Below are 23,308 nucleotides of genomic sequence, written 5' to 3' on the forward strand. Positions count from 1 at the left end.
CTCAGTGTTAATCTGTCTGTCTATACTTGAATTATATCTTTGAGAGGAATGGTTGCCAATTTGGTCTGAGGTACGTTTTCACTAGAGGACTTACATGTATGTCATGAGCTTAAAAATGGTATTATGCAGTTTTGTACTTATTTGGGCTTCCTGCTTCCTTGTAAAATAACTTAAATTTTCCTAAAAACCATGACATTCCCTTAACTGGTACCTCAGAGAAATCAAGCCAGTCTGGAAAAGTCAGACTGGATTCTTTGTTTATCTTCCATTACTATTATCTGTGATGTAAATGTTTGAAACTTAGAGAAGACCTTGATGGCTGATGCTCACTTGTAACTTGGTGCATTTCTCAATTACACTGTTAAGCTGTTTATCCATTTCCTAGAGTAGTATTGTCTCTGCTGCCCTGAAAAGTACTTAAATTAAAGTTTGAACAATGTATGCACATATAGGGAACTATAAATTTATTTCTTAAAAATCTCTTTTCAATGTACAACATTTCAATGTAGGGCTTTGTTCTGTGACCTATTCCTAAAAGTAAAACTTTGGATTAATGTTTTGTTCAAAGGGTTTGTATTTGAGTTGTATGTTATGTAAATTATTATTAAATACTTGGGAATTGTTAGATGGGAATTGCTGTTTGCTTGCTCTACTTTTAGATAATTGGTTATATTTCCTTTGCTGTAAGTTCCCAATATCATATGCTCTGATGCAGTTTTCTGATTGTTCTGTGCAATTTTCTTAGGATTTGGCTTAGACTAACAGTTTGCCTAAACACTGAATAGATTTTGGTAGCCTCCACTCTATCACAGTTATGTATACATTATTCATATATAATATGAAAGCAGTGCAATTTCCTCAGACTGATAACTTTTATGTTGTTCTTTTCCATGCAGCAAGATTCACATTTAGTTTAGGGAAACTACTAGACCATAAGTAATTTTCCCCAATTTGTTCTGTGATTATCCATAAATTTTGTATAAGATGAGGAAGGGAGTACTTTATCCACAGCATGATTCTTAGATATAGTGAAATATAAAGTATTTTTCTGTGTGATTACTGAGTTAGCCCCTTGGTTTCAGAAAAACTCTTTTATTTTTAGTGTTTTTTATCTGATTTCCTACTCCTTTATGTTTTCAATTTTGAGCTAATTACTTATTTCAAATATTCAGAGGTTTGGAGGAGAAAATATTCTTTTACTATTTTACTTGGGAAATTTTCCCCTTGTGACAGCTTTATTATGTTCTTTGGATGGTAGAGCATTTACTTGTTTAATGCAAATTCCCTTTCTTTTACCTGTTTACTGTGCAGCAAAAAATTTCTTTGATAATAAATTCAAATTTGCAATTAAGACCTCTGGAGACAAAACTGTATAAAAGACATGAGAAAAAATAGTATAGTTTGGACTGTATTCTTAAGACTGTCATGCATGTGCAGTGTTACTGAACAAACACAGTTGAATATTCTACTCTTGTTTCTCTGTGTAGTGATCACAAGAAGAAACTCTTTTCACAAAGATCTTCTTTTTTTGCTTGTTATGAATAATCTTCACCAAATAAAAATTTTAGCCATAAGAAATTACAAAGGATTAATACTGATTCTTGTTCTATATTTTTCCTTAGCAGGAGCCTTTGTTTTGATATACAGTGTGGAGTGAGATTAGTAGACAGAAAGAGACTTGAGGTGCCCCTACCGGAGTTAATCTTTGAAAAGATAATTCCTGAAAAATTAATATGGCTGCCTTCTATTTGCACTACAAGGAAACCCAATGTAATTTCAATAAATCTTGTAGAATATTGCTGTGACTTTTATAGAATATTTACATCTGAAGGAAATTACTTCTTTTTTAAGAGTACAACAGGATTGCTTGATTAAAATCCAGGTATATGATTTTATGTTTAATTGAAAAGTAATTCTTGTGGAGATATTTCTAAATATTCTAGATCCATTAACTCGTATGCCAGTGAAAACTTAAAAGAAGAAAAAACAAAACAAAATCCCTACATGTTTTACCTGAATGAAATTATGTGCTCGAGGCTTTTAGAATACAAAAGGAAATAGGACTGTGGATCAAACAATAGCTCACTAACAATTCATTGCTGTACATTGCAATTTCAAGGTTCTTCAAGGAGGTGTAGTCCACCTTTAGGAGTATATGAGAAGAGAATGGTAAATAGTGTCAAAATTAAACTCTATTCAATACAATTTTTATGGACTGCGCTTGGATACACATGCTTTCTGATTACACATTTTTAAAAAGAGATGTTAAATATTATGGGTCTTATCTAGGCTTTTTCTTCCTATTCACATTTTTATGGACTGGGAGGGGCAACATACTACGCATAAGTGATAAAATTGCAGAGCTGTTTAAAATGATAATGTACTTTGGGAAGAGGAGCTACTTTTAACTAAGAACCTGATTTACATTTTTGGTTCCACATATGCAATTTTCCACTCATTTGCTTCAGTGTACAAACAAGCAAAGGAATATAGTCTTACAGCACTGGTGTTAGAGCTGAGAACCAATAGCACAGTTAACAGAAATTGTGACTATTTCTTCCAGTGTGAGTCCTAGTCCATAAGTTTATGTGGGAGGATGTTGGTGGCTGGTTATTGTTAATTAGCCTAGCTGTTTAATTGATTGGACCTTCTGTAAGACTCCTGCCTCACCTGTAGTTCTATAAATACAGAAAAGTGCAACTCATGTTGGTATCAGGGACTTAATTTTCACACTTTGGGGATCAAAGACTGCTTTAAAGAGAAGGGATCTGTCAGACCAAGTGAAGTGAAAGTGTCTTTGCCAATAGGCTGGCCTACCTAGTGGAGAGTTTTAAACTGGGAATGATATAGAGATGATGATGCCCAGTTCAATAAGAAAGTGATGAACAGAGTTGGCTATCAAAGGGTGCAAGTGTGGACAAGAGAAACCTCTTAAGCAAAAAAACTACTCTGAAAAGTGGGCTGTCACAAGTGTTACACTCAAAGGAAATACTTCTGTACTTTTCTCAGGAAATTGGAAGGAATGGAGGCCATCTGATGTGCCTGTACATGAACGCACACCCTTCACATGAGCAAGCAACTGAGATGCATCAGGTTCTGCTTGTGGAAGTGTGACCAGGATTAGCCAGCAGAACAGAGTCAGCAAAAGCTGTCTGCTACCAGCTGCCTGATCAGGAAGAAGTAGATGAGGCCTTCTTCAGACAGCTGGAGGAGGGCTCACGTTCACAAGTCCAGGTCCTCATGGGGACCTTTAACCACCCTGAGAACTGCTGGAGCATCCCCAGAATGCAAGCAGCTCCCAGAACACAAGCAATTCAGTTCTTCACCACTACATGCTGGGGGCCAACTGGTCAAAAGCAGCTTTGCAGAAAAGGATCTGGGGGTTCTGGAGAGCAAGAGGTTGATCATGAGCCAGAAATGGCGGTGTGCCTTTTTCCAAGAGGGGTTTATCAGCACCCTGGAGTACACAAGAAAGAGAGTTGCCAGCTGGGTAAGGTAGATCCTTCCACTTTAACCACATCTGGAGAGTTCCCAGTGCTGCACTCCTTGTCACAGGAGAGATGTGGACATAGTGGACCAAGTCCAGAGAAGACCCATGGAAATCATCAAGGGCTTGGACCATCTGTTCTATAAGGAGAGGATGAGAGGGCTAAAACTGCACAGTGTGGAGGAGAATAAGCTCAGGGAGCCTTATCAGTGTGTATAAATACATCACAGGATGAAAATAGAGTATGGGCTCAAACATTCAGTGAATGGGCAGGAGGCAATAGGCACAAAGTAAAGCACAAAAAACATTTGTTTAAATGAAGGTAAATACCTCCATTTCACTGTTTGCTCTCTAACAATGGTCAAACACTGCAACAAGTTGCCCAGAAAGGTTGTGGAGACACTGAAAACCTGACTGGGCACATTCCCAGGCTAACTGCTCTAGATGACTATTCTTGAGCACAGGGACTAGATAATTTCCAGAGGTATCATCCATCATCCGCTGTTTGGTGACTTTATGAAGCTAATTCTTTGCAGAAAATGGAACAATATGTCTTGGCATTGTTTATTTTACAAACTCCTAATCTGAAATAAAATTGCTAAAAATTATGCTTGATTTCCCAGAAAAAAAACCCAAAAAAACCAAACTTACTCAGAATGAAAAGATTAAATGAATATAAAATCTTTATTGAAAAGTTGTGAAACCATAAACTGAAATATGTAAACACAAAAATATAGTTACAGTTATAGAGTAAATATTAGCAGGCTTTAGCATATTTTCACCAAAGCATCATGTGGGTTACCATGAATTAATTAAGGCCATGTCTCAAGATATAAATAAAGCAGGGATCTAACTTTGTTTCACAACTAAAATATTTCCCGTTCCTAGGAGACTGTGTGCAGAGATTAAGCACCTGCATAATTTAAAGGAGGAGACGTAGTTCCATTGGTTTATATAGGTAACTTAATTAAAGTCACATCTAGGCATGTTTATAAATTAAAACTTGTTCAAAATCACAAATACATCATCTTCAACTTTATTCTTTGCTCTATAAAATTACTATTTTTTCCTCCCATCACAAAATTTCTTGTTGCTAATTCTTTAAAAATTCAATTCTATACTTTTTAATAAATAATTCCAAATATCTTTTCTTAAAATATACATGCCAATTTTAAATACAAAAATCTGATTTCAAGAAGGTAAGCTCTTATAAAAATCCAGTTGATTATTTCAGTTGATTATTTCCCTTGCCTCCTTGAGCTCTCTACCATGTGGAGATTACAGTTTTGTAGAGCTCAAAATTACATTAAAGAGTGTCATTCATTATGAGTAAAAGCAAATCACAGACTAATGCTGCAAACTTACACAGTTTTAATATGCTTCATTGACAATAATCTCTTTTTCCTATAAGCTAATTTAAATTTCTACAAGGATCATGTATAGGTCTTTTTCATTCAAATCTAGCATTTAATTAAGGTTAGCAGTGAATTTTAACTTAAGTAGCAGATTGTAATCTATTAATAACACCCCAAAGAGAATAACTCAAACATATAAAGTTTAGAAAAAATAAGAATAAAATACAGATAGTCCAAGATATATTTGGTTTGATAAAAACTAAACAAGAAAACAAACCATGATAAACATTGTGGGTGATATTTATGTCCTTTTTGCATTAAGCCAGTTGACTGCAAAAGTACATATAAAAATATTTATAAATGGAAATGTTTATATGTGTGTGTATTTGCTTTAAATCAGTCAAAACAATTTTGTCTGAAAAAAAAGAATGGGAAAGAAGTTCCCCTTTTATGTTTCTCTTGCACGGCAGTAATATTTATGCAGTATTTTGCTCCTGAAAACTACCCATGACCAGTTTTGAAACTAAATCACTGACCTGTATTAAATAATATTTTTTTTCTCAAGCAAACCATGTCCTGTTTGTGTCCTTCAAGGTAAAATTTGCCATTCTGAATGCATATACGTAGCTAATTAGTCACTGCCATGTGTGAAACTTTGTAATATCTGTGTTTCACTGTTCTTTGGTTCAAATCTTTAAAAATGTATATTAATTAGCAAAGTTGTTTTGTTTACTGCTGGCTTTCCTTGGAGTCAGCAGTTGTGAAATCCTGCTTTGCTCTTTACAGTGAACCTTGCCAAAAATGTTAGTCTGCAATAGTGCCAGGGCTTTCACAGCTGATGGACTGAAAATATGTTTTCCTGCTAAAACAGAAATAATCACAAATGCTGAATCCTGAGGCTTTAAAACTGATACTACAACTTCATTGCAAGGATCAAAGCAGCCTTGTTTTGTAAATTTGATTAGGTTGCATTTGACAGGAAATGATTGTAAATAAAATATGTTTCGAAAAAAACATATGGGTGGAATACCTTAAGTCACCTATCTCTTTTCTTCAAATTCTTTGTGCAGGTGGCCATTGGGATGGAAGGAAGGAGATGGGTTTCCCAAGGATTAAAGCCCAATGCCCAGCAAAGGTTCTTTGGGAACAACAGCTTGCCCAACAGGAATGCTATGAGGATAGTTTGCTTTGCACCAGCTAAGTGTTGAACCAACAAACATTGAACCCCATGTGCTTCTAGCATCCTAACTGAGATAGATGAGATTCCTAGAAACCTTATGTCTAGCAGTAGGTATTACCATATGGCTCAGAGTGAAGTGCAAGAATTCAGTAATGCAGTGATGGAATAATCTGCTCATACGAGAAGCTTTCTCTGAGCATTTTCAAGAGAGTGTTCTTGGTATGAGTTCCTATGAGTTCTGCTAAATAATTTATTTTAGTGGCATCATCTTGGAAAGGCTTCACAAATTATATGAAGTGAAAAATAAGGAAAAAAATCCTTAACAGAAAGATATTACATCTGTAAATGACTGCACCTAGGAAAAAAAAGGGGGCTTCCTGAAGGGAAAATACTGCTTCTATATGTACCAGAAGAAATGAAGAGAGGTGCTCTGTAAAAGCAATAAACAATAAAGAAATGTTCTTTTGTCTGTTGTAAGTGTGAAAGAGGAAAAATTCAAAGACAAGAATAGCATAGTGACCATGTCATTATTCTGTGTGTAGCTATTAAAACATTTATATAACCTATGATTAGTTATAAGCATATTTTTAAAGAAAGAAATGCATTTTGATGTGGAGCCTCTGAATAAAGTTGAAGAGTTTGTTTATTCTAATAAGGATTTATGTAAAAAGACTGCAAAAGACCGTAAGAAGACAAATAGTTGATGATTTAACTCATTGCTCTCTCAAGTGACTTTTATTTCACTTGTTTCTTCGGATACAGTTCTCTGAATTTTATCAGACTTATTATTAAAATTCTGGGAAGTGTAGATAAAAATGTTTTTGAGTAATTAAATTTTATACATAGAATTTTAAAATAACCTCTTACAAGGATCCTTTTTAATTCAAATGTGCTCCAGCTCTTCAATTAGCAAATTAGTACAACCAAAAGTACAATAGAAAAAAAATGTGTTTTTCTGGATCAACTGGAGAATTTGGAAATGCTTTCTTAACTATTGCACCCTTAGCTATTGTTGCATTGTTTATGATTTTTAGCTATCCAGCCCCAATTCATATTAATAGGAAAGTAATAGGATTAATTTGTTACAGTTATAAGCTACCTCAGAAAATGTACAACAATGGGGAAAATTAAGCAGGAGAAATTAATTCTGTCACTGTTATTCTCTTCATGAGCAAAAGCCCAGAAAGGATGACAATGTAGAACTGTAGCCTTCAGGAGAAAGAGGTACTCCAGCAAATTACTCAGGTTGCTGTCAAATGTCACATAAACCCTAATTAGTCTGACATAATCTAACCATTTAAATTAGACACCTGAGGTAGGAGATTATTTAAGTGTAGGAGTACGCCTACGCTTCCCCTGTAGTCAATGAAGAAAGAAAGGCATCACTGAAACATGACTCAGGTTTCAGATAAGATGACTCACTGTGAAGTCATGTATTTCACTTTTTGTTAACTATTTAAGAAGCACCAGTGTTGTAAATTTGCTGTCTGAAATCAGATGAGAGCAATCCCTTACTTGAATATCTAGTCAGCCAATGAAAAGAGCTGAGCCTTTCCGTGGGATGACTCCTTCTGCTCTGGGATAGATTTCTAAGACACACTCTAGAAATGCTCAGCTCTCTGCTGTTGTGCAATGGGGGCTGAGATGATTAGTTCAGTAACAGTAATAGATAATTAGTTCAGTAATAGAGGATTAGTTCAGGCTCTAGTAATACTATATGTTTATATATATGTTAAATAGCTAAAGTTAGGTGACACTAATCTTTTCCTTAGACTAGTTTCTTACCTAAGTACTTCACTGAGAAAGCTGAATCTGAGGGAAATGAACCTCACATACAGTGCAAGTGCAAGAGTGCAATTACTTTGCTGGAAGAGGTTTGCCTTCGTTTAAGGGAGCCATCCACAGCAACTGTTGAGTTTCTGAGGGTCACACATATTCTTGCATTTTTTCAAATATTCGAGTATGTCCACAATACCAGAAAAGTGCAAGCTAAAATCCAGGCTATTCAAAGTGTTCAGGCCTCTATAAATGTAGCTACTTGCAAGAGACATCCTTAATCACCTCTCTGCTGCTTTTAAGTTTTAATGACCTTTCAAAACGTGGTTACATGTGGCCAATTAATGCCCTTATATTTTTATCTCTACTAATTTCTTTAACTTTATAGCTTTTGAATCAAAATTGAGCTGTAGCTGAGTTATTGACAGGAATAAATAAGACAGTTGAGAAACAAAATCTTTCCTGTACAAAATTCTGAAATATATTTTAATTGTTTCCTCGGCGAAGGCAATCTTCTTTCCCCTTCTCAGGCAAACAACATAGATATCCTCCTAACACAGCACTGTGACAGGTGTAGGGCTTCAATGTTGTCAGTTATAATCCTTTATATGTCACACCTTCAATCACGCAATGGGCCATGCATTTTAAACAGAAGTCTGTTTTCTAGTCTGTGGCAACAGAGTGCCAGGACATACACTGTACAACCATATGGGTGTCTCTTTGCAGGACATATGTTGTACATCCTTAGGCACTAAAGCAATTAACAAGCAACTGTAAAGTAAATGTGATCTCCTCTGAAAAGCTCCAGAGCAGCTTTCAGTTTTTACAATTATATTGCTAATTTATGCCATGAAGAGATTCAGAATGTCAGAGGCAAGTAAAGAGATCATAAATGAAAGCAACACTAAGAGGTAAATACAGATTTATTTTCAGCAACAATTTTAGTATTTTTCATGTTAGTAAAGTATTATGAAACTGAAAATGTTCAAAAAAGTAGTAACATTCAAAGGACAACTCAACCTAAGTATATAAAGGCACAGTCGATGAAAAAGACCGTTTCATATTTTTATGACAAAGCAGAATCCAATCGTTATGATCAACAGCACATTTTTCTTGTTGGCCAATGTTTATATAGAACATCATGGGAGAAAACTATTTTTATTTTGCATTTTCTACTGCTGTGGTGAAATCTACAGTTGAACCTTCTGATGGTCACAGCTCAGCAGCTGCTGCTCTCTGTGCCCAGCTCTGGTCAATCGTGGGCTGTTTGCAGTTGATTTGCAAGCTCACAGATGCAAATGGGTCTTCCTGGTAGCTGACCCTGGACCAGTCCCTCCAGGAGGCTTGGACACCCCAATATCTCCAGCAGCCAGCTCTCAAACCCTCTCATCTCTCCAGTGTCCAGCTCTTGAAACTTTCTGTGACTAATAGTGCTGCTAAATAATTATGTACTATAAAAATTAACTGTTTTGATTGATTTTCAATCTGGCAACTTTGTTTGAATATGCTATTTTCCCTTGCTAGACAAGAAGCTCACAGTATGCCCTTTTCCCCCACTATTCATTATTTTTCTCCTATTTTATTACAAACTTTTTATGCATTATTTTCGATGTGGGTAATATATTCACCATACTTCATGTACATTTTTTCATACTCTCATACTGTTATCTTTCTCTTCATGTTTTCTAGCATGTAGTTTGGAAGCTTGTGATCAAATATTCTTATCATATAAGCCAACATAGTATCTCACATGCAACTGAACAGAAAAGAACTTCAAAAATTAGAAATGTATCATTTCACCTCTAGGAAAAGCGTAGTATAGATATCAGATCACTTCAAAGATGAAAAGTAAGATTCAGTGGCTAATATTACTGCTCTGCGATAAGGTAGATGTTATCCACTGATTTGTTGCGCCCATTGCAGGGACAGAAAATGCCACTGTTTGGGCTGTGAGAAGCCTTTCATACCCAAGAGGTGCAGAGTACAAAAGGTTAATGACAGGAAAGGTGAGTGAAATAGGTGCTTATCTTTAATGTGTTTGAAGCTAAAAAACCAAAGAATGGACTTGCTAGACTCACTAGCTTCGCTTGTTCTGAGGCTGGATTTTATTTCTGGAAAAAACTTTTGTCTTTAAGACTTCTAATTTACCCTCCTCAACAACAGTATACAGACAAAGTGTTGAAAGTCACTCCTAATGTCAGCTACATTGGCAGAGGAACAACACAGATTAGGAGCAGTTTATAACTTTCAATTAAAATAACCATTCTTCCACAGATCCTTTTGTACTTTGAGAAAAACCTCCTTTGTTGTGCCCTGAGGCTTTGCTCCCTGTGACATCCCTGGTTACACAGAACACTGACAAGTTTCCATGTTTTATTGTCTGTGAGTGTGTAATCATGGCATCTGAAGGTCCCTGTCAGCAGGTTCACACCTCTGGGTGCCCAAACACAATGACCAGAAGAATGGTACTTGGAAAACTAACCTACTAATGACTGCATTAAGAGAAACCTCAGTTTATAAGCTTTGCTTTCTAAAATATTTATTTTTCTAGATTTTTCAGATGTACCTTAGAAATAAATTTGATTCTAACTACATATATTTAATGTCTAACTGCACAACAAAAATGCTTAGCTTCCTCACTATTTTGAGCCATCTTATGCTATTTAAAGAAAATACTTCTTTGTATGAGGAAAAACTATTTACTCCAAAATTAAAAACATGTTTCCACATGGGTGTTCCAGGGTTCTTCTGGGTTGCCAGTTTCAGAAATATTTTGGCTGAAAATAATACTGTAGCCTCTGTGAGGTTTTTAAATTATTAAAATACCTTAGCATTTTTCCATGTTTTAGTATTTCTTTTTACAAGTAATTTTTCATTTAATTTTATTTTACTTTATGGCTTTAATGGAGCTTCTTACAAAGTTTCCATTTAAAATAAAGATTTGGAGTGTGAAAAACTTACTACTACAGAACTGCTTTATAGATTTCTCTGCTAGTGAAATGTCTGAAATGCACATGAATTTCAACAGCTAGAAATTAGGCTAAGTACTTGGAAGAAATCCTCTTTTTACCACTGGCCTCAATAAGGCCAGGAATTGACTATCTGCATCCTTCTGTGTTTTAAACCCTGAAACACTCCTATTAAACCAAGAAGATAAGAACTATAGTGAAGTATGGGAAATAGAGGTATGTTGCATAATATTTATTCAATCTTGTGTAATCTTTATTAAATGGGGAATAAAAATTAACCTAAGCACTTGCTTAGATGGCCTGCTGACTTCAGTTGGTTTGAAATGGGCAGTATGATGTATAACTGGAACAGAAAAAGAGAATGAATAGACAAGAGCAGTCTTTTCTGTGCATTTCCTAAAACCTTGTAACACTTGGCTCAGCTTTTTCTTCTTTTGTGTTAGTCAGTTCTTGAGCTGAGCAAGGAGATCCTATGATTTTTCTTCTGGAAAGTCTATTAAAAAATATTTTTCCATCTCATCTTCCAGCTACATCTTTGGTCTCTTTTCCTTATCTTCTTCCAGTATTTAGTTCTTATTTTTGTTTTTTCTGTCCTTCTAATATCACTCCTCACTTATCAGTCCTGACAGCTGAGGATTTATTGTCATTGTTTTTGAAGCTACAGGGAAAATGCATAATTTATATTTATAAGCAAACAATGATCTGTTTTACACCATATCCTCTTTCACCTGAAGTCTAATTACTTACTTCTGTTCAGCAATTTCATGCCCCTTTTCCTCCTTAGCAGTATCAACATGGTCTGCCAGGACAGCTTGTAAAAGCAAAACATGCATGGATGAGAAGAGAATGAGGTATGTCAATTTTCCATAGGAATGAGATTTAGATGGATTCCATGATTAGCAGATGAAGAGCATGTTGGTTGTTTGTTTGGTTTGGGTTTTTGTTTGTTTTGTTTTGTTGGTTTTTTTACTTTGTTTTTTCAGGTTTTGTGTTGGTTTGTTGTTTTTTTTTTTTTTTTGAAGGATGAGGGGGAGTTAGATTGGATATCTTTTGAAAAACTGTCATCCATGATTTGAAGAGTCCTCTTGAATTTCATTCTTGGAGCTGACCTTATCAGAGCCAGGCCAAGAATATAGATCCTCTGTCTGAATCTGGATGGGAATCAGACATGATAAATATTTTTCAAAATGAGGGGGGTTTATCCCTCAGACAGCACTGAATTGCTGCAAATCTTGTCCACTGTGATTCTGAATCTCTAAATGGAAAGAGAGGTTGATGAGTTTGTGGGACTGTAATGAAGTACAGACACTGTAGAGCACAAGTTGTGTAACAATGACTCAAGCCTCAGGTCATAGGCACCTCAGGTTGGGCACCAAAAATGTAGTGAAAACTTCAGACCCTAATTTCTTAGTGGATAAAGAATGGTGATTAAATAATAGCTTCTCATACAGTTGGAAATATTGGAGAACTGCATTAGATCTTAGGGTGACAAACAGCACGCAAAAACTCAGGATGAAATTCATCACTTTGTTTTCAGTGTGTACACACGAAAACAACACAGAGCCTGAGAAAAAACACTGACCACGTGACAAAAAACATGGGAAAAGAAAAATACTGTTATTGGCTTTATACCACTGATCTTGAGTACTGAAATAAGTGGAGTCTTCAGGAGAATCTCTTTGCTTTTGTTATCACAATGCACATACTTCAAAGACTGAAGAAACATAGCCACTGGAGTTTTTTGCCTATGCTTGAAACAAACAAACAAAACTGTGATAATTCAGAATTTACTGATTGCAAGTATGTTTGTTTTCCAGCTGTTAACCTCTGTGCTGGCGGTCTATAATTCACAGGTTCCACTTAGGATTTCTGGGCTAGATAGAATATCAAAGTATTGCATTCAATTTACCACAAAGTGTTGAATATTTTGTTCTACCTTCTGCTGGCTACTGACAGTGATTTTTTCTGTTCAGAAAAGCTTCTCTTTAAATCAACACTCCTGTACAATAATATTGTCCCAGAGAGAATTTAATAATACGAGAAACCAGCATGTTTAAATACACAAACCCCAGAGCTGGATAGAGAAACCACAACAACCCAGCAAGCCCCTGCAAGAGCAGCAGTTACTGCACGGAGAGAAGGATCAAGGTGAAGTCTGACATATAAACTCACCATTTATTAGCTAGAGGAAATTATTTAGTGCAGCTCAGGCTGCAAAATAAAAATGAGTGATAAAATGGTGTTTCCAGGCTAAAATAACCCAGGACTCTTAGCAGTTTGAAAATAGTTTCTCAACTCTGTTCTTGTTTATCAACTCTGTTCTTATTATTCTTGTTCTAATAAGCTACATCCTGATCAAAAACATTCTGTAGATACTAAAAGATTAGTTCTGGGAAACTCAGCATTCACAGAAATAGTTAAAAATGGTATTAAGGAGCAAATTTTTTACAGTGTTTAATTTTCTCTATATACACAGTAAAAACGTCTTGTATTTCATATGACTTTCTTCCTGCTTGAAATGTAGATGTTAAGTTTTTTTCATTCCTCAACATGATGTTGAATAGAGAGCTAAGAATTTCTCTGATGTGGCAAAAAGTGCGCTGCGCTGCACTGACAACAGGAATTTCTTTGCAAGCAAGCTGTGTGGTTAAGCTGCACTTGGTTTCGATTGTTAAGTTTTATACACTTATCAAGAGAAAATGGAACTATTTCTTTCCAAGTTGTTGAACTCCTCTTTTGTACTTTACATGAAGTTATGTATATTTAAGATTCTCTGGATGTTAGCAGGAAAGCCAAAAGAGGAGCCTCTTACTCAGAATAGAATTAGTATTCTGCCTTAGTACCAGGCCCACTGGGCTGGTGGAAGTGATATATTTCAGATGAGACACATTGTTTTGCATAACTAAATTCTGATGAGAAGTACCCATGTTATCAGAACACTGGAGTATTTCAAATGATGAGTGAAATTATACCATGATCGCATTATCAGAACACTGGAGTATTTCAAATGATGAGTGAAATTAATCCATGATCTCTAATCCTACATGAGAGGAACCAGATTTGTCTATATTTTCGAGGAAAAAAAGAAAAGTAGAATATCTGTAGATTTCCACAAAATTATTCCTATATTTAGAGTTATACAATTATCTTAGCCTTTGAAACGTGAAGGAAGTGTGTTTGAACCCTCCATTCCCACCTAAAAAGATCCCCAAACCTAACAAACAAAAAAACAAACAAACAAAACACTCAATAAACACTAAATAAAAAGTTGCCACCTCAAGCGGAGGAAATAATAGTCATTATTTTATCCTACATTGCCAGAACTACTTGTAATCCTTTTTGGCAAAACTCACGTGCTTTAGGTATGCCAGCAATTTACTCTTAGAAGTTAACATACAGAAATAAGCAGGCAATATTGTTCAGTCAAGGAGCTTAATTTTTTCAAATTACCTTTTTCAATGTATCATTGAATCTTTCTTATCTATTTGTTGGGTTTTTTGGTTTTTTTTTCCTGCACATTGAATTGTGATTCCACAATCATTCTGGTCCTTTTTCTTATATCCTAAATTCCTTGTGCACCTAACTGTCTGTTTTCATAGCTGTGCTAACCTTTATGTACTAGCATAGACAACTTGGTCTTTTTCTCAAGTATATCTAATAGAAATTCAGTTTCACCTCACTCTCACTGGAACCCCGGTCCTTCCTCTGTTCTTTATTTCATTGGTAGAAATATTTTGCCCTTAATTGAGAAAAACAAAACCAGTTGGTTTTGTTTCTCTTTGTTTAAATATTAGAAAATTGATAATTTAATATAAAATTATATTCTATGACTATTTTTTCCTAGCCTTACTTTGTAAAATTGCAAACAATTCTAAACCAGTCAAATAGCCACTTGGTGGTTTAGGAATTGTTTCACAATTAAATTTGCTCCTGTAACATTCAGGAATATTTCTTTCTTCAGAATACTAGTTTAAAACTGTACTAGAACCACACAGTTTTCAGGGGCAAACTTTTTCATAGTTCTGAAGATATTTATCCATTTCTGACTAGCACCCTAGGTGACATTAAAAAGTTCTCACCAATAACAAGTTCACTTCTTTTTACATTTCTCCCAGGTATCCAAAGGTTCTGCTTATGGATGCCTCAGGAATCTGGAGACTAGATTTACATGACTAATTAATCTTGCATTCATTGATTATACCAAAACTGGAGCAGATATTTCACATGAAAATTTGGGTCAGTGTGAGCTCTTTGCTTTCTGATTTTTCTGATTCCCTGTTACTTGTATGTTGTGCTTTCAGAGAACAGAGCAAAGTACACAAAAACAATGGGAGAGGGAGAGGCAAAAATACTCTGGTGAGAACACTGTCACCAACATGAACAGGAATACATTTCATGCTTCTCTTAGATAATTGTTCTTCAAAGGTTACAAAATCACAGATTCCCAGAATATTCTGATTTGAAAGGCACCCATAAGGATCACTGAAGATCAACTCCTGCACAGGACACCCCAAGAATCACACCATGAGAGAGTTGTCCAAATAGTTCTTTGACAGGCTTGGTGCTGTGACCACTACCCTAGAGATCCTGTTCCAGTGTCCAGTGTCCTTCTGGGCACTTCTGATAAAAACCTTCTTTTGATATGTAACCTAAACCTTCCCTGACACAGCTTCAGGCCATTCCCTCAGGTCCTGTCGCTGGTCACCACAGAGCAGAGCTCAGTGCCTGCCCCTCCTTTTCCCTCACAAGGAAGTTGTAGCTGCAATGAGGTCTCCCCTCAGTCTCCTTTTGCCCAGGCCAAGCAAGTCAAATGACCTCAGCTGCTCCTCACATGGCTTCCCCTCCAGAGCCTTCATCATCCTCATTGCTGTCCTTTGGATGCTCTCTAACAGTTTAATATCTTTTATTGTAGTGCCCAGAACTGCTCCCAGCGCTCGAGGTGAGGCCACCCCAGCTCAGAGCAGAGGAGGACAATCCTCTCCCTTGCCCAGCTGGCCATGCTGTGCCTGAGGCCCCCCAGGACAGGGCTGGCCCTCCTGGCTGCCAGGGCACTCCTGGCTCATGTTCAGCTTTCCATTGACCAGGACCCTGTCTGCAGCACTTCTTTCCAGCATCTCATTCCCCAGTCTGAACCTACATTCAGGACTGCCTCATCCCAGGTGCAGAATCCAGCACTTGCCCTTTTTAAACTTCATTCAGGTTGTGACTGAGGAGTTAAAATTTGTTTCTGAATAGAATACACTCAGCTGAAAATACCTACCAGCTTTTATAGCAAAATATTATTTCTCTGGAAAATTTCTTTTAAGTTATGTGTGGAAAGAAACTTTTTTCCCAGGAAAAGTATGTCCTCACAATATCAATTTTAAGCAATAAAAGGGAAAAAAAGTTCAGCAATGTTCCCTCTAGAATTGACACAATTTCAATCCTAACCAGATACAATTTAAGTACATTATGCCATCCTTTGTGGTGATAAAGAAACAAAATAAAGAATGCATACATAATGAAAATATCATGCTCTAGTAAGTTTTTGTATGGTTAGACAAAATCAGGTTATAACAACTTCAAGGATAATTGCCAGAAAAGCTTGAGAGAACTCAGTACTCAACTGAGACATTTTACAAGCCTCCCTTTCTCCAAAATGTACCCATCCCTGAAACCAAACTATTGCCTCTGAAATGTCCAGTGGACTTTGGGTCATGGTGCAGGTTTTGGTTTTCTTTTTTGTTTGGTTGAAGTATTTTTGTTTTCGTTTGAGGTTTTTTTTTTTTTTTTCTTTTTTTTTTTTCTGGTTGAGTCTTCAGAGAGACCAGAAAGAAGAGCAGGTCTGCTTTCCTTGGTAGGGCCAACAGAAGGGTTATCAGTGAACAGACCAATTTTCCCTTACAGAGAGGCAAAAAGGAATGACACAAAGTCTTTCCATGCTGGTTAACAATATTTTCCACTTTTTTTTTAAGATAAATATTTATCTTATTCTAAACTGGCAGAAAAATATCCTTTGTACTGTTAATATATCCATCCATTTGATGGTTATACATCCTGAAAGGAAAGAAAAAACCCTTTAGATAACCATGTGGTGAACCTGGATAAACCCTTTTCAATTACTTGGGGGCAGATATGTTTCTACAAAAATCTGAGGAGAAGCTGAGAAAGACTTGGAAGGGCCATTATGAAAAGATTAAAAAAACCCTAAACCCAAACAGACCACAACATACCTAAACAAATAGTTGCAGCTTATTCCCTTGTGCCAGGAATAAGTATCCTACCTCTGCTGCTGGATGACAGTGAAAACAAGTTTGGAGTTGCATTGTTGGAATAGGCAAAAGCTAATCTCAACAGGAAAAGCCATTTTATCCTCAGATTCAGTTACAACAGAGGAAGCCTGACAAAACGAATGGTGTGAGAAAGGATGTGTTGTCTGTTTATAACTATATCAGGGTGGCAATCCCCAGGGAAGGAAAATAGCAATTTAATTTAAAGTCTAGACATTAACACTGAAACAAATGAGGATAAAGTAGCATGACTGTGCTTGCTGTGAAAATTAGGTTTCTGTTTGCAAAAAGCCGAAATGAAGCCAAACCCAACTCATTTAAAGACTGAGTTTTACTGGTTACTTTCCATAGTAAGAGACTAGATCCTTCACCCTGCAAGGATGTTATTTGCTTAGCGCAAATTACCAGTCTTCATGAAGAAATATCAGCTGCACTGGTCTGTCTCATGCAAAATGTCAGGCTCAATAATTTGAATAATCCCTTTTACACTAAAGTATAATGAAGTCTAAGAATTTGCACACACTAAACTGGCATTTGGATTCTCAGATACAAATTCCTCTTAAATTATTACAGGTAATTTTTTAGTTGAAATAATAGTTCTTAATGAAAGTTTTTAAACTGCGCATGGTGGATGAAGTCCCCTGTGTCATCACATGCAAGATAAGTAATATATTGAGTTCATTAATCTATGTCACAGGAGTATTGAACATACAACAGCTATCACATTTTCTACATTTGATAGCACCCGAGAGGTCACTGCTAAGGGTTACAGACTTTACTGGCACAAATTATGAGACTTACTGCTAGGTGAAGATGCACCATAATAAATGAGCATTTAAATCTGGTTTTCAGATAAATAGTGGAATGAATTTATTTATTTGTTGCAGAATAACTTGGGGAAAAGACTGGCAAAGTTTTCTGTTGGTTTTCTCTGGAAGCATTTCTTCCATTCTCCCTTTAAGTTTCAGTATTTCATTTTTAAAAATTTCCAAATATTACTTGGAAATTTATCTTCTTAATAGAGGTAGATTTATCCATTTATGTAGTAGCCATCAGATGGTGGTTGGGCAGTCTTTCATATAACTCCTTCATTTTCTAAACAAATGTAGCCTAGCTATCCTGAAATAATGACATTGCCATGTGAAATTTAAGCACAAGTGAAGCAAACAGAACTTGAAAGAAGAAGTGTGCATAGTCCAAGTATTGTGACATGACTGTCTTCACCCGGCCCTGCCACTTCCATTTCTTCTCTTCCCAGATTTTTCTAGACCAAGCCATGAGGTATTGTAAATGTTTCCTCTAAAGGAATAAATTCTAAAGACAGTCTTGCTATACAACAGACTTGCATAAAGTACTTGAAATTCTACTTCTTTGAGAAATTAATAAATACGCCCTATTCCATTAGAATGATAGTGGAGGGATTCAAGGTTTACATTTTCAGCTCCTAAAACCCAGGAAACTTTTCAAATAAATTTCCAATCATACTTTATGGTAAAGCATTGTAAGACTCTAGATAGCTTCACAGGAGCCTAAACGTTTTACATGTGTGAAATCCATGATCTTAAAAATTTGATAGTGTCCCTTTGATATTGGATAAACCTTAGGTCTCTCAGCTTTAGATTAAGGATACATTTCTGAAATATTTACTACCAGTTGTAATGTTTATTATGGGTGTTGTTTCAGAGAAGTCATGAAGTTTGATCCTTAGCTGCCTTGGAGAAGTTGTACAAACACAGACGTGGTCCTGTACCCCCTCCCTGCCAGCCTGAGTTTTCTTTAATCCTGTATTTAATTTGGAGACACTTTGGTTATAAACTTGGCTAGATAACAACTGGAGAAGATTGCTAGCAACTAAATAAAATCTCATGAGCTAAAATATTGTGTAGATACACTTATAATGTTCAAGTTGCTCTTTAGGCTGTAGTCCACTGTGAAATACCAACACATTTAAAGCTTGGAAAATACAAGCTCAAATGCATCCAAGGAGAATGTAAAAAAACCCAACCAACCAAACAAAAAAGTAAATGTTTGGAAGCAATGAAAGCAAAATATTATTTAAATAATATTTAAACTGTCCTTCCAGTGGATTACACCTGTCCCTCTGTGTCTGTTTCAATAGATTCTTACAGGAAAGTACGGGGGTTTTCTTCATGTTTATTCAGCAAAACAATACAAAGTTACTCCTTTCTTTTCCTGCAAGTTCAAGTTTTTGTTCTCACTGCATATGTTTACTTTTCTCCAGCATCCTTTTTCTATCCTACATTATTTTTGTGTTCTACTCATGACTTTTTTTGCACCTATCATAGCACAATCTTCCTCTTCTGTTCTTATTTGAGTGCTAGGATTATCTCTGCATTCCTTGTTCCTGAAGATCTCCACTTGCTTACAGGTAAATAATGAATGAACTTCACATTAGCTTGATGGACAAAATTATCTATTTGTCACTTTTAAAAAAAATTTATGTTTTTCCCTCTGCCTTTCATACATCATATCTACGTAAAAATGAAAAGCCAAGGGATTGAGAGCATATCTTTGTTGTACCACTTCACTTCCAAGGACAATTCTGACTGAAAGCATTAGATGGTCCTGGATTATAAATATGTGATAATAAATAATAAACAACTATTACACAGAGCCAGATGTACATTTCAACAATTATTAATACTACTACTTCTTTTATGCTTATGAAAAATCACAGCTAAAAAGAATGTGAAAAGACAATTATCTAATGTCCTCACTCAGACACTAAATACAGCACATCTGGATAATTCCTATTTAGTATGTGCTTAATTTGTTTTAAAATTTTCAGTAAAAATTTGGCTTAGGCACAATGAAAAAAATACCATTATCATTCTTTGGTTTACAGACTGTTATTTACTACCAGCTTTCCTGATTCATAAATCTTCCTTCCTGAAAATTAAGCCCTTTGCTGGTTGTGAATATTAACTGAACATTGTTCTGCTTACAGAAACCTTTTAATTTGGGAAAGTACCATGTCTTTCCTTTGCCTCTGTTGTTTATTTGGGGTGAAGTGTTTTGCTTATTTGTTTGTTTGCTTGTCTGTCTGTTTGTTTGTTTTAAAACCAGGAAACTTCACTTTTTCCAAAATTCTTTTCATAGTTCATGTTTGCTTAAATTTATATTCTTTGTTTTTTTCCTTGAAGTGTCTCTGGTTTATTTACAGCATATTTTAGGAATGATGTCCAAAAACTGAACACTTTATCGTACTCATAAAAGCTGATACAAGCTTACATTAAATTTAATAATCAGTAGGAAATTAAGAATGCTTACCTTCCTTATGCAATATATATATCTCATCAGAATGATGTATGCATTTCTGTAATGGAATCTCCTTTATCATAAGTTTAAGATGATACATTTTCATCTCCATATCCTTCTCAGGAGTACTGCTGCCCAGCTGGTCATTTTGCATTTATACATTTGAAATTCTTTCCTGAATGTAATGTCCATGTATTCCTTAAGATTTACTAATTACACGTTTTCTCCAGTTTTATTAAAATAAATTTGAATTCTCATTCTGTTTTGCAAGATCCTTGCATCCCTTTCCATCCTGATATCATCTGTTAATAGTTATACTTAATTTTCAGTCACTAATGGAATCATTCAGTGACGTAACAGTCTTAACAACTTTTTAAAAGAGTGTACTTTCTTTGGACCCTCAGATTGACCATCAACCATACCCTGGATATAGGCTTTGGAATTTTTTTACTCAGTTAAGTATCCACGTTCCAGCGGTTAGATTTTCACTATATTTAAGCAGATTGCTTAGGAGAATGTTAATGTGCATGATGGCAAATGGCCTGCTAATATCACCATCTATCATACTTTCCCCTTACCCAGAAGCTAGTTATGTTGTCAAAGAAGGAAAACAGATTAGTTTATAATGTTTTTCCTTGATAAACCTCTGTTGGCCATTTTTGTCTCATCTTATTGACCTCCTATTTACAAATTGATGAGTCATTTGGTTCAGTATCTTTCAGACATGTTGGCCTTGTAAAGCTACAGTGATGTTCACAGAGCTGATTATGTTCATGGAGCTCAGTCAGATGTATCCACGGAGCACAGAGCTTTGTGCGCAGCCACAAGCACTGTTACCAGCCTCAGCTGGGAGTAGCAGCTTTTTCTTTTTTGATGTTCTGGATCCTGTTCTGAAGATGTTACCTATTATTATTGACTTTGATCTCCTTATGCTAATAGTTCTGATCTTCTTAGCTTTTTGAGTATCCCCTTAGATTACCCTTCAAAGAGTGGAATGTTGTACAAAGAAATCCGGAGAAGAGAAAACTGTCAGTATTTTCTGAAATGGCTGCAGCAATATTTTTGCTCTTCCACTGACAAATGTTTCTAACTGGTTTTTTTTAATATATCATGTAGTTAAAATTTTTGCCCAGCTTCTTCCTCTATGGGGATATTTTCCCTCCAAACTTTGGAAGTGGTTGACAGTTAATTCTGCAGCCACAGGGCACTCTGCAGGTTCATATTCCAGCAATGATACCAGAGTGTGTCTGACAGGCCTTGTCTTCAGACAAATCCAGACACTGGGAGCTCTCCCATGGAAGTGTTTAGATCACAGAGTTTCAATATGCTGGCAGGCAAGACACTCAGGAAAATCAATCTGAATGACTGAAAGGTATGCTTCAAAGGTGGACATGTTGAAAATCAATGAAACTCCCCCCAAAATGAATAAAAAAATTATCTTGCTTATACTTAGAATGCTTTTCTTTGAAAACAAAGTATATTAAATTAAGACCAATTTCGAGTTTGAATCAGGTCTGCCTAAAGTAGTTCAGCAACATTTAATGCTCTAAGAATTTATTTAGATTTTCTGAGAATTACTATATTAAAAAGATTCAGTGTTTCTTCTCTTTCTGTCTTCTGCAGCACTAAGCACATTGCTGGTACTGGAAACAAATAATGAAAAGTATGGAACCGGTAACATTTATCTTTATGGTCGGCCTCGAGTTATATTTTTAAAGGATTGTAGTAGATGTATAAAAGCAGTATGTTAGAATAAGGGGTTTTTTCTTTTCTGTTGCTTGATAAAAACTTGCAAATTCCTTTTGAAATCCTTTGTAAAGACTTAAAACAACCAAAAGGGAGAAAAGAGTGAAAAGCATTTATACACAGAAGCTGATGTACTTCCCCTTACACTCACTGAATTCTCCTTCCTGCATCAATGTAAAAACTGGAGTATCTGCATCTCTCTATAATGGCAAAGATGCCATTATCAGCATTTGAAAACAGTGCAACAATCATATTTACTGAGCCTTGTCTCAACAAATGGATTAAAAACTATAAAGCTTTTGTAGGCATGTGCATCTTTAGCAAATTTCCTTTGGGCTCACATCCTACACTAAGAGAAGTCAGGAGTAACTTTGTTGGCTTCCACTTCAGCAGATTAACTCGGCTCTAGAATAGCATTTCTGAGAACAGAATTTGTCCTCTTGGTAACGGGCAAAATGACACAGTAAGCCTCTTGCAGGGATTGTGCAGCAGAGACCCCAGGGATGAAGAGACTCAGCTGGAACCAGCCATATGGAAGAAACGATAGACTCCCTTGAGCATTTCCAAACTACACCTTGCTGAAGGCTTAGTCATCCCTGCTGGGGTTTGCCGTCTAATGAAAGACAAATCACTTTCACCTATTACTGGAGTCTCAAGAGCTGTTATAAATCGCATGGAACTGAATTCACAAGCAAGGAAGAACAAAATGAGTTAAAATGTTAAGATGCGTGTAGTATTTTCCTAGGACTGTGGGAGATGTGCTGATAATAAACAACACATTGGGAACACTTATTAGGAACATTGTGTTTATTAAGAATACTTTTTTTTTTTTTAACGGAAGATGCTTTCTAAAGGAGCAGTGATAACATTGCTATTTGACATATTTTAATGCATGGAATAACACTTGCTCCTTTTATTTTATTTTCGAAAGTAACCTACAAGAGATCCTGGTATGTTTCACACTAAATTTGCAACCAAAGAACATGCTACTACAATCCTTGTCCTCTTTCCCAGACAAGAAGACCCTTAGTGAGACTCCCAAGACATTTCCAAGTGCAGCCAGTGGCGTTTCCGCCCCCTCCCTCTCCAGCTAAAACCCACACGAGCATCGCGAAGGACCCTGGTCCGGCTCCCTGCTCTCCCTTCTCCCTCGTGGAGCGCCTGACGCGCAGGCCGGGGCTGCGTGGCAAACTCCGCGCAGCAGCTCCACGCTCCGCGCGGCGGGGAGCGGAGAGGCGCTCCCGGCC

The 23,308-nt window shown here is 36.1% G+C and overlaps 1 protein-coding gene across 1 annotated transcript in view; it reads left to right on the top strand.

The window, feature by feature from the left end:
- The first annotated feature begins 3,184 nt into the window (after window positions 1–3,184).
- The window catches only part of SLIT2 (slit guidance ligand 2), a 278,830-nt gene continuing 258,706 nt past the window's right edge, over window positions 3,185–23,308 (top strand). The window contains exon 1 of the mRNA XM_031055462.1: window positions 3,185–3,490. Coding sequence (XP_030911322.1) covers window positions 3,185–3,490 — 306 coding nt within the window. The remainder of the gene's footprint in view (window positions 3,491–23,308) is intronic.

Source organism: Geospiza fortis, unplaced genomic scaffold, assembly GCF_000277835.1.
Source record: "Geospiza fortis unplaced genomic scaffold, GeoFor_1.0 scaffold40, whole genome shotgun sequence".
NCBI lineage: Eukaryota > Metazoa > Chordata > Aves > Passeriformes > Thraupidae > Geospiza > Geospiza fortis.